The 17,965-nt window shown below is 48.9% G+C and overlaps 1 protein-coding gene across 2 annotated transcripts in view; it reads left to right on the top strand.

Moving 5' to 3' along the window:
* Positions 1-16,311, top strand: part of CLASP1 (cytoplasmic linker associated protein 1) — a 270,250-nt gene extending 253,939 nt beyond the window's left edge. For both annotated transcript variants that reach the window (XM_070423157.1, XM_070423156.1), the window contains 3 exons: positions 1,031-1,237; positions 2,407-2,523; positions 15,071-16,311. In XM_070423157.1, the coding sequence (XP_070279258.1) occupies positions 1,031-1,237; positions 2,407-2,523; positions 15,071-15,157 (411 nt within the window). In that variant the 3' untranslated portion in view covers positions 15,158-16,311. The remainder of the gene's footprint in view (positions 1-1,030; positions 1,238-2,406; positions 2,524-15,070) is intronic.
* Positions 16,312-17,965: the final 1,654 nt, after the last annotated feature.

Genomic DNA, 17,965 nt, shown 5'->3' with positions numbered 1-17,965 from the left:
GACTTTGAGAATTCACCTTCTTTAAACAGAACAAATCCTCCGGCAGACAGGAGCAGGGCAGGCCCGCCTTGCTGGGGACTGTGGAGTGGTTCTGATAGAGGGACAGGGCGGGCTGGCCAGAGGATAAATGTGCTGGATTTTCACTGTGTTTGTAAGGAAATGCATACCTCTTTACGGTTTGGTGTTTTTGCATATAATTTATGTATGTACTCCTTTTTATCAATAGTAGTTACTGTCATTTACTGACTGGCCAGATATCTCCATCCCTCCTCACATGGCCTGTTTTTACGGACCAGGAGGTGGGGTTCGCCCGTGTGAATGATGGGCTGGGGTTTGCTTCCAGCTCTCTGAGCCCAAGCCCCTGCCCGTCCTGTTCTCTGGGCTTTGCACTCAGCTTCCCCTATGACGGTGCCTGTGGCCCTTCGTGTGTCCCGGTGCGCCAGGGCCCTTCAGAGGTCAGCTGCTCCTCTGCGGTGAGGTGAGCGTGTGAGCCGGACGAGCAGCTTTCCCAGGGCTGCTCGGGACCCTCCCTGCAGCTGGAACCCGTGTGCTGTGGCCACTCCGACTTCCTTCCATTTCTCTCGTTATTCCTGCTGTGGGGCCCACAGACGCGGGGAGCGTTTCTCTTCTCGGGTCCGAGCTCCTCGGGCAGACTCTCAAATGTCCCTGCACCTAAGAATGTCCGAGTGCTTGACACAGCTGCGGCCCCAGCTCACGGTCTGAGGCCGCAGGTCTGGGGCCTGGGGAGGTGGCCCTCCTAAGGAGGTCACGGCTGCTGCTGTGGTGGAGGGGTGGGGCAGGCTGCACTCGGAGAACCACTTTCCTAAGGTTTTTGCCAAAATCCAGTGTACCCGCCTTCCCAGGGCCTCCATACCCTTGGGAAATTACCCTTCAAACTTCTGGAACAACATTGGCCCGAGGCAGTGACGGCAGCATTGAGCGAAGTATGTCGCTCGGCTCTGGAATTAGGAGCACTGTTCTGGCTGCTCCTGGCTGTGGCGCTCACGCTTGGGGGGGACCTGTGTTTCAGGTGGTGAGAGCCGCCGAGGAAGCTGCGTCCACTCTGGCCAGCTCCATCCACCCGGAGCAGTGCATCAAAGTGCTCTGCCCCATCATCCAGACGGCCGACTATCCCATCAACCTAGCTGCCATCAAGATGCAGACCAAGGTCGTCGAGAGGATCGCCAGGGAGTCCCTGCTGCAGCTGCTGGCTGACATCATCCCCGGCCTGCTGCAGGTGGGCTGGCGCGGTGCCTGTGGGCTGGGCGCGGGGCCTGGCTTCCCTTGCTCGCTTAAAGCGGGGCAGGTAGGGAAAGTCGGGAGGTGACCTGTTTTTAGAACCTGGGAAGCTGTGTGGTGTGGCTGCCTCACGTCTTTTCTCTCGGCTCCCAGTCTACCCTCCCCGGAGTGCAGCAAGGAGGTGTCCTGGCAGCCTGGAACTGGGCTGGAGAATGAACTCTGTTTACTGTAAACATATTTGGATCATTTTTGTTGTTGTTCATTCCTTCAACAAACCCTTATTGCACATCTGTGGGCCCCGCCCTGGGCAGGTGGGCCATGGAGTGGGAAATCAGACAGTGGTCCTTGCTCTCACTGACCCAGCAAATGTGGATTGAAACCCTCCTGAGCATGAGACATGGAGTTAGATAGGCTCTGGGGGAAGATGGTCTCCACTGATAGGCATCACCTCAGGGGCCGTCAGCCTGCATCGACCCAGGGAGGTGCGAGCTGACAGCTGGGAACAGAGTGGCGGTTCCTGGCAGGAAGCAAGGAGAGAAGGGCTCACCCGGGAGGCGGTGTCGCGTGGGGTCCTGGAGAGAGAGTTCCCTGGGGCAGGGGAGAGAGAAATCAGAGCCACGTGTGGTGCTGCTGTTTGCTGAGCACGGGGCCTGGGTTACGCCAGGCAGGGGGGACGACAGTGGCTGGGAAGTCCTGGAGTCTGTGTGGGGAACAGCAGGCAGGTCCCTTCCGGGGGTGAGGTGGGGTAGGGTGTGGATGAGGCGACGGTAGGTTGAGGTCCAGCTCTAGCCGGTGCTAACTGATGTCCGGGCTCGAGAGTGTGCAGTTCTCATTTCTTTAAAGGGTTTTCACACATGAAACTTGTTTTACCACCGGAAAGTAGAAAGAAGCAAGTTATTGTCCCCCTTCGCCTCCTCCTTGTTCTGTCTCCCTCGAGGCTTGGGGACTGCTGTGGCAGTTCCCTGCAGTGGCCCGGGCGGGGCAGGTCGGCTGCAGCCCCCAGCCTCCGGGAAGCTCTCCGGATCAGGTGCAGAGCTGAGTTACACCCTGGTTGTTTTGACAAGTCCAAGGTTGAGCTCTGAGGGCACTTGTGGAAATGTTGAGATATTGACGGTGAAACGAATCTTTGACCTCGTTTCCTTTCTGTGTTCCCCTCCGACTCTGTAGGGTTATGACAACACTGAAAGTAGTGTGCGGAAGGCCAGTGTGTTCTGCTTGGTGGCAATTTATTCCGTAATCGGAGAAGAGCTGAAACCTCACCTCGCACAGCTCACGGGGAGCAAGGTATGTATCCTGTTACATGGCTGAGGCGCACCCGGGGCCCTGCCAGCAGGTCAGAACTCGCTGGACCCCACGGGCTTCCTCATCGTGTGTGTTGTAGTTGGGCCTCATTTCTCCGAAAGCATTTTCCTAAAGATAAAAGTGACCAACTAGATAGCGAAGTCACGGCAAGTTACAGCGGGGTCTGTAGTAACTGTTTATTCCCAAAGGGAAGGTGACTTTGTTAGAAACCAGCTTGTCTTCTTTCACAGAAACGCTGAGATTTGCCTGCTGGGTGAGCAGCTTGCTGGGTCGGAACTGGGTTCTCGGGGCATCCACGGTACTGACGGCCGACTCACCACGTGCCCGCCAGGCCCCAGACACATTCTCTGCACTTGGTGGTGTTGACTCATTTACTCAGGACAGCATCCCTGTGGCTAAGGACAGTTACCCCGCGTTTAACCTGCCCAAGAGCATTCAGGGGTCTTAACTCCCGAAGCCAAGATTTCAACACCCTGTGCTGCCGCTCATGTTTCCTTTAAGAGTAGCTTAGAATCAGGCAGAAAATAGGAAAAAGGACTATTGGCTAGAGTGCTTATTGGTTTAAAAATAAACTCAGACCTAATGAACCTGCTACTGAGAGCAGGTAGAAACCCAAGCTCTGGCAGGAGAGGCAGGGTGGGAGGCGAGTGCCTTGGTGGTCATCTCCGTGGGGAAGGGCCCGAGCTGCTCCAGGACTGCCTGGGGGGCGGGGCCTGGCAGCGGTGCGATTAGAAGAGCAGGAAGCTAGCAGAGCCTGACCTTGCTCCTGAGGAAAGGAGGAGTCAGCAGGTGACGCCCTGCGCTGCTCCTTCCACACAGTGGGGGCATCACAGCAGGAGTCCTGCTTTCCCAGAGTTCCCAGCAAAGCTGCCTCTGCCCGCCTTTCCAGAGCACAGCCTGTGGGCCCTCAGTACTGTTGACACTTCAGGCCACTCTGTGTGTGTGTGCCGGGGGGGAGGGGGGAGGTCCTATGTGTTGCAGGGGATTTAGGGTCCCTGGCTGCCCCCTATAGATTCCCGTAGCACACCTCGCCCCTCAGTTGTGACTCACTAAAGTCTCTGCACACAGCCAGATATCCCCTGGAGGACAAAACGGCCCCTGGGTGAGAACCACTCTCCTTGCAGACAGAAGTGAGCATCGAGGTTGGGAGATGTGTGCATCAGGTGTGGTGAGGGGTTGGGGACTGCTGCTCCCGATTCCATTGCAGCTTCCCCTTTCCCCTCTGCTCCCACAGCCTCCTCACTGATCCCTTTCCTGACCCCCATCTGGAAGGACTGGGAGTCCCCTCCCCTCTTCTTGCCTCCAGCAGGGGCCTTTAGGTGGTTCCTAGCCGCAGTGAAGGCCTAGAAGACAAAGGGAGTTTGATTTATAAAATAGACAATTCATCCATAATTCACGTAGTCAGAGCTCAGTTTTGTCTGCACTTTTTACTTTCCTAATGAGGGAGCTGTGCAGTCATCTCACGTGACCCTTCTAATGAGGAGCTGAGAGTGACAGGTGTCTTCTCATCCCTGCCCTGCAGCCAGCCCTGCTGCTGCCCCCTCTCAATGGAGGCCTTGGGTCTGGAGCCCAGGTCCTGACCAGGAGCCAGGCCTTCCCACCCGCAGCTAAACTTTCTTTCTTAACCATTTCAAGTGTACGATTCACTGCCACTAAGTGCATTCATATTGCTGTACAACCGTCACTACCATCCGTCTTCAGAACTCTTCACCTTGTAAAACTGAAGCTCTCCCCGTTAAGCAATGACTCCCCATCGCCCCCCCCCCCCCTCCCCCGGGAAACCACTATTCTACTCTCCGTCGCTATGAACTGGCTCCTCAGGTGCCTCATGTAAGTGGGATCAGGCAGTGTCTGTGTTTTTTGTGACTGGCGATGTTGTAGCACGTGTCAGAATTTCCTTCTTAAGGCTGAATAATATACTCCATTTGTTGCACATATTTGGGATGCACACTTGAGTTGTTTACACCCTCGGCTATTGTGAAGAACACTGCTATGAACATGGGTGTACAAACATCTCTTCGAGTCCCTACTTTCAGTTCTTTTGGGTGTATATCCAGGACTAGAATTACCGGGTCATATGATAATTGCCAAACTGTTTTCCACGGTGGCTACGCCATTTTACACGCCAACCAAAGTGTAAAGGGTTCCAATTTATCTACATCCTTGCTAACACTTGTTATTTTCTCGTTCTGATAAGTAGCCATCCTAACAACTGGGGCAAGGTGGTATCTCATTGCTGTTTTGATTTGAATGTTCTTAATGATTGGTGAGTTGAGAATCTTCTTATATGCTTGTTGGCCACTTGTCTGTCTTTGAGAAATGTCTATTCAAGTCCTTTCCCTTTTTTAAATTGGATTGTTTGGATTTTGTTACTGTTAAGTTTTAGAAGTTCTCTTTAAGTCTGGGTATTAATTCCTTGTCTGTTTATGCACAAAATTTTAAATTTTCATGAAGTTCAATTTTTTAAAATTTTTTTTGTTGCTATTCTTTTGGTGTCATATCCAAGAAACCATTCCAAATCCAGTGTTGTGAAGCTTTTTCCCTATGTTTTCTTCTAAGAGTTTTAAAATTTTAGCTCTTACACACAGGTCTCTGATCCATTTTGAGTTAATTTTTGCATAGGTGTTAGGTAAGGGTCCAACTTCATTCTTTTGCTTGTAGATACTCAGTTTTCTTGATACTATTTATTGAAAAGACTACCCTCTTTTCATTGAATGGTCTTGGCACCCTTGTCAAAAATCATTTGACAACATATGTGAGGGTTTACTTCTGGGCTCTCTGTTTTATTCCATTGGTCTATATGTCTGTCTTTATGACAGCACACTGTGTGGGGGTTTTAAAAAAATCTTTATTGTTGAGAGTATTTCAGATGTACCCCTTTTATCCCCACATTGCCCCCCTTCCCCTGGTTCCCACTCCGCCTTAGGCCTTCACCACCCTGTTGTCTGTGTCCATAGGTAATGCATATATATATAAGTTTTTTCTTTAATCACTTCCCACTCCCCTCTGCCCCTTTCCCTTTGAGATTTGTAGTCTGTTCCATGTTTCCATAACTCTGGTTCTATTTTATTCATCACTTTATTTTGTTAATTAGATTTCTTATTTATTTATTTTGATTTGTAGATACACTTGTTGATAGATATGTATTTATTGCCATTTTATTCATATTTTTTATCTTTTTTCTTTCTTCTCCTTCCTCTTAAAGAATACCCTTCTACATTTCATGTAATACTTATTGGTGGTGATGAACTCCTTTAGCTTTTTCTTGTCATTAAGCTCTTTATCTGACCTTCATTTCTAAATGTGAGCTTTGCTGGGTGGAGTATTCTTGGTTGCAGGTCTTAGCTATTCATCACTTTGAATATTTCTTGCCACCCCTTCTGGCCTGCAAAGTTTCTGTTGAGAAATCAGTTGACAGTCTTACGGGCGCTCCCTTGCAAGTAACTAACTACTTTTCTCTTGCTGCTTTTAAGATTCTCTCTTTGTCTTTTGCTCTTGGCATTTTAATTTTGATGTGTCTGGGTGTGGGCCTCTTTGGGTTCCTCTTGTTTGGGACTCACTGTGCTTCCTGGACTTGTAAGTCTATTTCTTTCACCAGGTAGGGGAGTTTTCTGTCATTGTTTCTTCAAATAAGTTTTCAGTACCTTTCTCTCTCTCTTGTCCTTCTGGCACCCCCATAATGCGAATGTTGGTATGCTTGACGTTCCCAGAGGCTCCTTACACTATTTTCATATTTTTGGATTCATTTTTCACTTCTGATTTGGTGTTTTTTCCTTCCTCATATTCCAAATCGCTGATTTGATTCTCAGTATCCTCTACTTTTGATTGGCTTTAAATATTCTTCATTTCAGTTAATGCAGTGGTCGGCAAACTGCAGCTCGCAAGCCACGTGCGGCTCTTTGGCCCCTTGAGTGTGGCTCTTCCACAAAATACCACGTGCGGCATGTACGTACAGTGTGATTGAAACTTTGTGGCCCATGTGCAGAAGTCGGTTTTCAGCCTGGGCGAGTCTATTTTGAAGAAGTACTCTTGATATTTGGCTCTGTTGACTAATGAGTTTGCCAACCACTGAGTTAATGTATCCTTATTTCTCACTGGCCCTTTTTTAGGTCTTTGACATCCTCATTAAGATTATTGAGCAACTTTATAACCATTGTTTTGAAGTCTACATCCAGTAGTTTGCTTGCTTCCGTCTCATTTAGGTCTTTTTCTGGAGATTTCTTCTGTTTTTCCATCTGCAACATGTTTCTTCGTATCCACATTTTGGCTGCTTCCCTATGTTTGTTTCTATGTATTAGGTAGAGCTGCTATGTCTCCTGGAGTTGGTGGAGTGGCCTTTTATGTATGTAGTAGGTGTCCTGTAGGTCTCAGTGACGGACTCCCCAGTGACCTGAGCTCCGGACACTTTAGGTGCACCCCTGTGTGGTGTGCGTAGTCTTGTTGTTAGTTGAGCCTTGATTGCTGTTGGCATAACTGGGAGGAATTGACTGTGGGGCCAATTAGCTGTGAGGAGCAGCTGCAACTACAGTGGGAGAGCTGCTGTGCAGGAGACACCCCTGTGGAGCAGGGCTTGCTTCAGTTTGGCTTTCGTGCTCCCTGAGTCTGCCCCTTAACTGTGTCGCTTGTGGATGCATAGAGTTGTGATCTGGGATGGTGAGAAGCTGTCCACTGGGTGCACTGGCTCTGGGACCTCCTGGGAAGTGCAAAGTCAGCCACTGCCCAGGTGACCCGGCAGGAGCTACAGAGAGATCTGCAGATGACTGCTACTTGTATTGGGCTAGGACAGTGATGGCAAACCTTTTGAGCTCGGCGTGTCAGCATTTTGAAAAACCCTAACTTAACTCTGGTGCTGTGTCACATATAGAAATTTTTTGATATTTGCAACCATAGTAAAACAAAGACTTATATTTTTGATATTTATTTTATATAATTAAATGCCATTTAACAAAGAAAAATCAACCAAAAAAATGAGTTCGCGTGTCAGAGGTGACATAGGTTCGCCATCACTGGGCTAGGAAGTGCCCAGGAGAGGCCAGGCTGTGAAGCAAGGCAGGCTGCTGCTAGTGCCGGGTCTTGGGCCTCTTATTGATAAGTATGGGGCATGCTGATGCCGGCTGCTGCTTGAGAGATTTTAGAAAAGTGTGAAGCCTGAGCCAGGTCAGGCCGTTCATATGGAAAAGCTGCTGTAAACAGCTTGGGTGGGTCTGCAAATTGGGTGGGGCAGGGTCTCAGGGAATCACCAGGGCAGAGGGGACAGTGTGAGTCACACTGATGGAAACTCAGATATGGCTGCAGGCATCTCTGCAAAGGAGCAATGGTCTCAGCATAGGAACAATGACCCTTGTGAGCACCCTGTGTGGGAGAACACCGCCCCTGAGTTCTTGCTCCAGTGACAGACTATCCAGTTCCTCTCCGTATGTCCCTGAATCCCCCTGAACCATGGCCCCAGTGCTGGATCCCAGAAGGATCAAATCCCTAGTAATTCGGTGCTCCAGCACTTTTAAGAGGGACTGCCTGGGTCTCCAGCACCCTCCGTGTCAGCCACAGTAACCGCTGGTTTTTACAGCCTGAAGTTACGGGACTTCTTTTCCCAGCTCTGGAACCCCAGACAGTGTTCTGGTATGAGGTTAGGAGCCCTTGATTCTCATGGGAGGTCTTCACAGCAGAGACATCCCTCCCAATTGAAAACACGCCACAACCCTAGCTGGTTTGGCTCAGGGGATAGAGCCTCAGCCTTCCAGGTTTGATTCCAGTCAAGGGCACATACCTCGGTTTCTGACTCCCAGCCTTGGTTGGGGCCATGAGGGAGGCAACCAATTGCTATTTCTCTGTCTCTCCCTGTCCCTTCCATTTTCTCTAAAAGTCAATGGAAAAAGTATCTTCAGGTGAGGATTTAAGATAATAATAATAGTGATAATAATAACAAAAAATAAATAAAAATAAAATAAAAACACGCCACATGTGGGTGTTGAATCATCCAATTCCATGCCTCCACCCCTCCAACCAATCTCCATGTACATTCTTCTTCTTTAGTTGTAGGACTTCCTTTCAGCCAGATTTCAGGTGGTTCCGAATGATGTTTGTACTTCATTCTAGTTGTAATTCTGCTGTTTTTGTGAGAGGCAGCGAGGACCCCTCTTTACCTACGCCCCCATCTTTGTTCTCCTTGCCACCCACAGTGTGTTTTTATTACTGTAGCTTTGTGGTAAGTTTTGAAACTGAAGCATGAGTCCTTCAGCTTTATTCTTTTTCTAGATAATTTGGCTTTGGTATCTATTAAGATTCCGTATGAATTTATGGTTGATTTTTCATTTCTGTAAAAACCTCAGTGGGATTTTGAGAGAGATTTTATTGACTTTAGATAGCTTTTGGGGGTCATATTGGCATCATAACAATTGTCTTTCATTCTATGCGTATTGGGTGTCTTTTTTATTTATGTGTGTTTAATTATTTTTAGCAACATATTACAGTTTTCATTTTACAAGTCTTTCACTTCGTAGTTTTAGTTATAGTATTTTATTTCTTACTAGAGGCCCGGTGCACAAAAATTTGTGCACTCAGCGGGGGTCCCTCAGCCCAGCCTATGCCCTCTTGCAGTCTGGGACCCCTCAGAAGATGTCCACCTGCTGGCTTAGGCCCGCTCCCTGGGGAATCAGGCCCAAGCTGGCAGTCAGAATCCCTCTGGCAGCCCGGCAGCCCTCGGGGGATGTCCACTTGCCAGTGGGGAGCAGGACTAAGCTGCAGTTGGACATTCTTAGTGCTGCTGAGGAGGCGGGAGAGGCTCCCACCACCACCGCTGTACTGGCAGCCATCAGCCTGGCTTGTGGCTGAGCAGAGCTCCCGCTGTGGGAGCACACTGACCACCAGGGGGCAGCTCCTGCATTGAGGGTCTGCTCCCTGGTGGTCAGTGTGTGTCATAGTGACCAGTCATTCCCAGTTGTTCTGCTGTTAGGGTCAGTTTGCATATTACCCTTTTATTATATAGGATAGAGGCCTGGTGCATGGGTGGGGGCCAGCTGGTTTGCCCTGAAGGGTGTCCCAGAACAGGGTGGGGGTCCCACTGGGGTGCCTGGCCAGCCTGGGTGAAGGGCTGATGGCTGTTTGCAGGCTGGTCTAGCCCCCCCTCAGTGGGGACCCTCACCCCATGGAGGTTTGGCCAGCCTGGTTGAGGGGCTGATGGCTGTTTTCAGGCTGGCCAAGCCCCCCGGTGATGGAACCTCCCAGCCTCTCCTTTTTTTTCTTTTTTATTCTGGGATTTATTAACCTTCTATAATTGAAACTTAGTAGCCTTGAGAGGAGCTCAAAGCCAGCCAGGGCAGGCAGGAGGGAAGCCTCCTGCTCGCTCCAGCTCCGTGGCCACAGCCGGCTAAAAGCAGGTATCTGGGGTTTATTTAGCTTATATAATTGAAACGTTATTGCTTTGAGTGGAGCTCAGAGCCTGGAAGCTTGGCTTCCTCCATCATTGGGGCAACGAAGCTTCCTGCTTGCTCCAGCTCCGTGGCTGCTGGCCGCCATCTTGGTTGGGTTAATTTGCATATAGCCACTCTGATTGGCTGGTGGGCGTGGCTTCAGGCGTAGCAAAGGTACGGTCAATTTGCATGTTTGTATTTTATTAGTGTAGATGTTTTTAGAAATGGAGATGTTTTCTTAATTTTCTCTTCATCGTTAGTGTAAAGAAATGCAACTGGTTTTTGGTCATTGGTTTTTGTATCCTGTTACATTGCTGAATTTATTACTCTTAACTTTTTTTGTAGAATCTTATGGATTTTCTACATATAAGATCATCTGTAAACAAAGATAATTTTATTTTTCCTTTATAATGTAGATGCCTTTCATTTATTTTCCTGCCTAATTGCTCTGGCTGGAACTTATAGTTCTATATTGAGTAGAATTGGTAAAAGCAGGCATCCTTGCCTTGTTCGTAATATTAGAAAAAAGGCTTTGTCTTTACCATTGAGCATAATTTTCGCTGTGGGCTTTTCATATACAGCTTTGGATATGTTGAGGTAGTTTCCTTCTATTCCTAGTTGAGTATTTTCATCATGAAAATGTATTGAATTCTGTCCAATTTTTTTCTGCATCAATTGAGATAACTGTGGGGTTGTTTTTTTTTCCTTCATTCTGTTAATGTGATGTGTATGTAATATTGATCAATTTTCATATGTTGAACTATTCTTGCATTTCAGGAATTTATCCTCAGTTATGTTATATAACCTTTTTAATATGCTATCAAATACTGTTTGTTAGCCTTTTCTTGAAGATTTTTGCGTCAGTGTTCATAACTGTTCATATTCTTGTAATGTCTTTATCTGGCTTTGGTATCAGGACAAATGTTAACTTCATAGCATGAGTTTGAAAGTGTTCTTTTTAGTTTTCTGGAAATACTTGAGAAGGATTGTATTAGTTCTCTAAATGTTTTTGTAGAACATTTGAAGTAAAGCTATCTGATCTTTTCTTTCTCAGGAGATTTCTTATTACACTTTAGTGTCCTTACTAATTATAGGCCTGTTTAGTCTTTCTCTTCATGATTCTGTCTTGGTAGGTTTTGTGTTTCTAGGAAATTATCCATTTCATCTAGTTATCTTAATTTGTTGGTGTACTATTGTTTATAGTATTCTCTTGTAATATTTTTGATTTCTTTAGAATCAGTAATAATGTATACACATTCATTTCTGATTTTAGTAATTTGAGTCTTTTTTTTAAGTCAGCTTAGCTAAAGGTTTGTCAGTTTTGTTGTTTTTTTTGTTGTTGAATGAATCAACTTTTGGTTTCATTGATATGTCTCTGTTTTTGTTTCATTTATCTCTGCTCTAATCTTTAGTATTTTCTTCATTCTACTAGCTTGGGGTTTAGTTTATTCTTTTTCTAATTCCTTAAAATTTAAAATTATGTTAATGTTAAGGGATCTTTCTTTTTTAATATAAGCATTTACTGTTGTAAATATCCCTCTTTGCGCTGCTTTCAGTGCATCTCATAAGTGTTGATATGTTGTGTTTTCATTTCATTGGTTTCAAGGTATTTTCTAATTTCCTTTGTGATTTCTTCTTTGACCCATTGGTGGTTTAAAAGTGTGTTCAATTTCTACAGATTTAGGGATTTTTTCTTATAGTTTTCTTTTTGTTATTGATTTCTAGCTTCATTCATTGTGACCAGAGACGATACTTTGAATGATATTTATCTTTTAAAATCTGTTGAGGCCCTGGCCCAGCAGCTCAGTTGGTTAGTGTACTGTCCCGATATACCAAGGTTGTGAGTTCAGTCTCCAATCAGGGTACATACAAGAATTAACCAATGAATGCATAAATAAATGGGACAACAAGTCAATGTTTTCTCTCAAAAAAAAAATCTCTTGGGATCTAATTTGTTTCTTAACATATAGTCTATCCTGGAGAATACTCCATGTGCATTGGAAAAGAGTGTGTATTCTGTTGTTTGGTAGAATGCTCTGTGTGCTTGTTAGATCTAGTTGGCTTATTGTGTTGTTCGGGCCTTTTTTTAATTTTCTTTTTCTTATTTTCTTTTTTTGAGTTCTTTCCATTATTAAGAATAGGTTATTGAAGTCTCAAACTATTGTTGTAAAACTGTTTCTCCCTTCAGGTCTGTCAGTTTTTACTTTATATATTTGATATTACGTTATTAGATGCATAAATGTTTGTAATTGTTATGTTTTTGCAGTATTGATCTTTTGTTAATATATAATTTCCTTCTTTGTCTCTTGTAACCTTTTTTGACTTAAAGTCTATTTTATCTGATATTAGTGTAGCTACCCTGTGCTCTTGGTTACTGTTTGCATGGAATATCTTTTCCATCCTTTCACTTTCAACCTATTTATTCTCTGGATCTAATGTGAATTTTTTTGTGGATAGGATATAGTTGAATCATGTTCTTCTGTCCACTCTACCAATCTCTGTCCTTTGACTGGAGAGTTTAATCCATTTATATTTACAGTAACTACTGATAAAGGAGGAGAGACTTCTAGCATTTGGTATTTGTTTTCTATATACCATAACGCTTTTACTTCCCTCCTTTTCTGTATTACTGTCTTTTGTGTTTGTTTGCTTTTTGTACTGAAATATTTTAATTCCTGTTTCCTTCTGTGTGTATTCTATAGCTGTTTTCATTGTGCTTACCATGGGGATTGCATTTGACATTCTGAAGTTACAATAGTCCCATTTGAATTTATACTAGCTAATGAGCAAGCTTTCTGAACCCTGGCTTTTTATTTGTAAAACAGGAGACCCTGTTCTATCTACCTCGAAGGATTTTTATAAGGCATCAAAGCTCCTTGTAGATTGTTAAACATGTGCACATCATTAACTCTATTGTTGTCTTTCCCTTGGACTTACAGTTGTATTCTAGACTTGACTGGGTGGATACATTAGTGGTCTGAGTTGCAAAGAAGTCTAACAGTAACTCATTGTTAACTGGCCTTACATAGAAATATCTTCTAGATAATTTTTGTTTTTTAAAAACTCTTCCATTCAGCAGGTATGTGTTAGGAATCTGCTTTCTTCACTACACTAGGCCAAGGCATGTGGGAAAAGCACAGCTCACTCTGCCCTGAAGAGCTGGGGCACAGGCTGGACCACAGGGAACCTCCATAGCAGCCCAGGAGTGAGCGGCGTGTAGTGAACACTGTGGGACAGGCTCTGATTCTAGGTTCTAGGCCAGTGGTTCCCAAACTTATTTGGCCTACCGCCCCCTTTCCAGAAAAAATATTACTCAGCGCCTCCTGGAAATTAATTTTTTTTAAATTTTAATAGCAATTAAACAGAAAGATATATGTATTAATGTTTCTACCTTTTTTGTAAAATATAGTAAAGAAAGGTGTAAATTAGAAACATTGAAGTTTGAAATTAGGAAACTATTTATTGAACTCAGAATAGAAAGGTAATACAAAAAAAGTTAAAACAAATGCACCTGTGGCCATCACCGCCCCCCTGGATCGCTGCAGCGCCCACCAGGGGGCGGTAGTGCCCACTTTGGGAATCACTGTTCTAGGCCATGGGAGCAGGAGGAAAGGGACCAAACTGGGCTGGGCTGGGCAGGGCAGGGCGGGGTGAGCTGCTTAGGAGGGAAGAAGGAGCAAACAGCAGGAAGGAACAGTGTGAGCCATCCGGGAGGGGCGTTCAGAGGACACATTTGCGGAACAAGGAGCCACAGAGGGCACCTGGGGATGTTACTGCTCTTCATTTTGCAGGCGGGAAGTTGAGGCTCAGGAAGTGTTTTGTCTGCGGTCACGTAACTAGTTAGTGTGAAGTTGGTTCTCGAGCCTCAGGCCAGGGTTTCCCTGGGTCCTGGTTGGCCCAGAGGTGTCATACTGAGCCTCCGAGCCTTCAGATGGCGCTTTCATCGTAGCACGACATCATATTTAACGTTTCTACATTTAAAAGGTGGGGAATGAAAAGCAAACTGGTAGGGAGTGTAAGTTACCATGGTCTAGCCCAGTGGTTCTCAACCTTGGCTGCACATTAGAATCACCTGGGAATCTTTTTAAAATCCTGATTCCTGGGCCTCATCCTCTGGAAATTCTGTTTCTTTGTTACTAATGTTGTGGCCTCACCCCATAACAAAGAAACAGAATTTCCGGAGGATGAGGCCCAGGAATCAGGATTTAAAAAAGATTCCCAGGTGATTCTAATGTGCAGCCAAGGTTGAGAACCATTGGCCTAGCTAGCCGCTGCCGGGGAAAAGAGGATAGCAAGGCAGGTGTGGGCGTGGGCAAAGGCAGCTCCAGGATGCCCGCCCAGATGCCCTGTGTGGAGAGCCCACCACACGGGTTTCACACCTCCTCGAGTGCGTGTGGCGGAGAGCACCTGGGGCGGGCCAGGCGGGGAGGTGGCGCCCCTGCTGGGAGCTCTGTGGCTACTGTGCCTCTTCCTCCTGGTCATCAGCGGGCCCTTCCTCTCACGCACCACACAGCTCACCCAGCACCTCTCCCGGGGCCCTTGGAGAGCAGCCCATGGGAGGGGCTGCTGCTGTGTGATGGGGTGTCTGGTGTCAGGGAGGCCTGTTTGCTGGAAGCAGCGAGGAGTCCACTGCTCCCTGTAGCAGGAGGCGGCATGTGCCAGGGGATAAAGTGCCACGGGGTAGAAGGGGAGACAGGACTGCCTCCAAGTGAGCAGCTGGGAGACGGCCGCGTGGAGGCGGCCCGGCGGGGTCTGCGACGCGCAGTGCTGCGTGGGCTCAGTGGCTGAAGTGGGGGGAGGAGGTGTGACGCCCTCTCACGTGGCTGAGCTACCTCATCCCTGTGGCACCCGGGCTCTGCCCTGCTTCCCGCCAGCGTGGACGGAGTGCTGGCTGCAGGCGCCCGTGAGGTGGGGGATCTGTCCTGCGTGTGCCGTGTCCAGGGGGCCCTGCCTTGTAGTAACCCTGGCATTCTCTCCTCTGGGTCTCTGGCCCTGGCGGGCGTGGAATGAGGCGTGGACACTCGGTAACTGTTTGTGTAACGAGTTCCTCAGTGAAGGGTGCAGGTTTTTTCCTGTTTTCCATCCCCGCCTCCTGCTAATCCAGCGCTCTCTCCCTGCAGATGAAGCTACTGAACTTGTACATCAAGAGGGCGCAGACCACCAACAGCAACAGCAGCTCCTCCTCCGACGTCTCCACGCACAGCTAATGGCAGCGCGGGTGTCCGAGCCGCAGAGCAGCCGCGGTGCCTCTCAGACCTTCCCGCCCCCTCGTAGGCTCCCGTCAGGGCGAGGAGGCCACACATATTTATTACAATCAGTATTTGGTCCCTTTCAGCTTTTGTGTAGAATCTTACTGGCATTGAATGTAAAGGAGCAAGGCCTGTTTTGCGTCCTCACACACAACAGCAGGAGTGAAAGAGCCATGCAGTGTCCAGCGCTGAGGGCACGCCGGGCGCAGCCAACGCCCGACCGGGGAGGGAGCGCTCTGATGGACAGAGGGTGTGGCGGTCTGCGTTTCTCTTTCATCTTAGCGTCCTGCGTTCTGGCCGTGGCCGTGTAGGGCAGGTTCCCTCCCCCCACCCCAGCCGACGCCATGACACGGTTAGTTGTGCCTCTTTAAGTTGTGTTTTGAGACCTGCTAAGAATGTGAATCACGTGGCAGGATGGAGGAAAAGCTGAGGAGGGCCCCTGGCAGACACTGGGGTGTTGCTTATGTACCTGGGCCAAAGGCTGCTGCCCTCACGCTAGTGCTCCGCGCAGTGCCCGGTGCTGCCCGCTGCCCGGCTCCCGGGAGTCTGCGGAAGCCGTCTTCAGGGGCTCCTCTCGGGCCCTGGGTCTTGGGTCGTCTGTCCCTCCTGTCCCCCCACCCCCAGCGTTTGCTTAAGCTGCGCAGTTCTAAAGCGTCCCACTTAGCCTGGGCCCGGCTCCGCTTTCTGCCGGCGAGGCGGCTCCTCAAGGACACTCCCCTCTGGCCAGCACTCGCTTCCAACACCCTCTGCAGCTGATGCAGCGGGGTTTCCTCATCTTCTCTCCCTGCCGCCCTTTATTTATCAAACATAACACACGTCAAAGAACAGCAAGCAGGAACTTTGTAGAACCCGCAGGACTTTGCTGGCAGTGACGTTTGGAAGTGAAAAAGAAAATGCTCTAAAAGATACCGGCCACCAAATGTTTGGTCAGCGCTGTGTGTGCACGCATGGTCCCACACCCCCAGGTTGGGTTTCTGTTTTTTGATTTTATTTGGGGGGCTTTTTCACGTTTCACTCTCTAGTGTATCATGCAAATGTACAGACTCTTTTGTTAATAATGTAGGATTTGCTAAAAAATAAAAAATAAAAGAACCCTTTTGAGTTTGCCCTAGAATAAATGACGCTTAATTCCGTGTCCTGCTTGGGGCCTTTCTCCTCGCCCTGCTCTGGGGTGGCTTGGCTGCCCTGGCAGCGGAGCGTGGCCACGGCCAGGAAGAAGGCGGGGACTCCGTCCTGGAGGCTCTCTCACGACGGGAACCGGTCCCACCTGCCGGGTGCCGCTGCGTGTCATGTGGTGGACAGGTCACGCAGGAACACACCTGGGAGCTGCAGGAGCAGGGCCTCCCTGCCGGCTCTTCCCTCGGCCGAGTGGGGAGCAGGTGGGTGCAGAGCCTCTGACCTGCCTGTGCCACTGGGGCCCGGTGGGGGCTCGCAGGGCTGCAGCCTGCAGGGCATGGGCCTCGGAGGAATGCCGGCCACCCGGCACCAGGGCATTTCTCTGGAGGTTTACTCTTATTTAAATATTGTTTAATATCGTGTTTCATGGTTCATTTCAAGTGTCACTACCCATGGCTCTCAGCCTCCTTTCCCCTGTGACCTGCCGCATCCTGCCCGTTTGACATGTGACTGCAGTGATCACAAATTCCTGGGTTCAAATCCTAGCTCCCCTTTCTCCCTTGGGCAGCCATGTCACTTCCTGCCTCAGCCTTTCCATTCACAGACGGGCTAAGAACTACCGCAGGAAGGTGCAGTGGGGTCAGTAGGGTGGTGTGAGGGAGGCGGCTGCAGAGGCCCGCCTGCCCGTGCGTGGAGTGGGCTGCCAGGGAGTCCGTGCCATCTCAGGGTCATGGGCCAGGGTAGGGGTGGGGGGACAGGCCCACGCCCGGCAGTGGTCTGCGGGGGCCTCTCCGTGGTCGCTCCAGCAAAACGAACATTGCTCACAGTTTTGCACTTAGTTGTGCGCTGTGGGCTCTGAGCCCTGGCGACCACTGAGCGGCGCCGGAGAGCAGCCCAGCAGCCGCTCGGCCTGGGCTTCCTGGAGGCTGCCTCCCGATGGCTTCCCCTTCTCGGGTGGCTCTTCGCAGCTCAGAGCCTGCCTTCTCCCTTCTCCTGTACCCCAAGCAGGACACTCCAGTCATGTCACTCAACTCCAGCGATGTTTCATCTTCCTGGTCCAGTGCCTCCAACACCACCTGTCAAACGGAGCCCGTGCTTCTGTCACCTCCTCCCTGCCCCACGGTTACGTCTGACACGCTGGTGAGATACAAGGTGTGGTGGTCAGGGCCTTGGTCCCCAGGGACACTTTGCCCTGGGGGTCTCCTCACCCTCCAGGGGCTGCCCTCCCGAGGCCCCGCCTTCTCTTGATGCCTTGGCTGCAGCCTCCGGTGGAACTGATGACTGAAGCAGGTAAGCAAAGTCGGTAGCGGTTCCCATGTCTGTCGTCTGTTACTGTGTTTCTTCTGTAATCACCACATGTCTTCTTGGTGCAAGCCTGTTGGGCACTGTCATCGATGTCATTTCGGACCCTTGCTGCCAGGAATCTGGGGCGCCGGCATATTTTAAATTACTCCGAGTTTCCACTCAGCGGGAGAGGCCGCAGACCCCCGCAGCTGCTCTGGACGCCCCGGATCATTGACGGGCGGGCGGTTGAGAGGCAGCCTTGAGGAGGCACTCGAGACATGAGAGCGCTTGCCTGGGTGCACATCAGCTGAGCTGCGAGGAAGGATGTGCTGCCATGCTGTCTCCAGGCGAGGCCCAGGCCCAGGG

Source organism: Myotis yumanensis, unplaced genomic scaffold, assembly GCF_028538775.1.
Source record: "Myotis yumanensis isolate MYYU_CA2020_CCGP unplaced genomic scaffold, mMyoYum1.0.hap1 SCAF_8, whole genome shotgun sequence".
Lineage (NCBI taxonomy): Eukaryota > Metazoa > Chordata > Mammalia > Chiroptera > Vespertilionidae > Myotis > Myotis yumanensis.
This window is presented reverse-complemented; position numbering and strand designations above follow the sequence as displayed.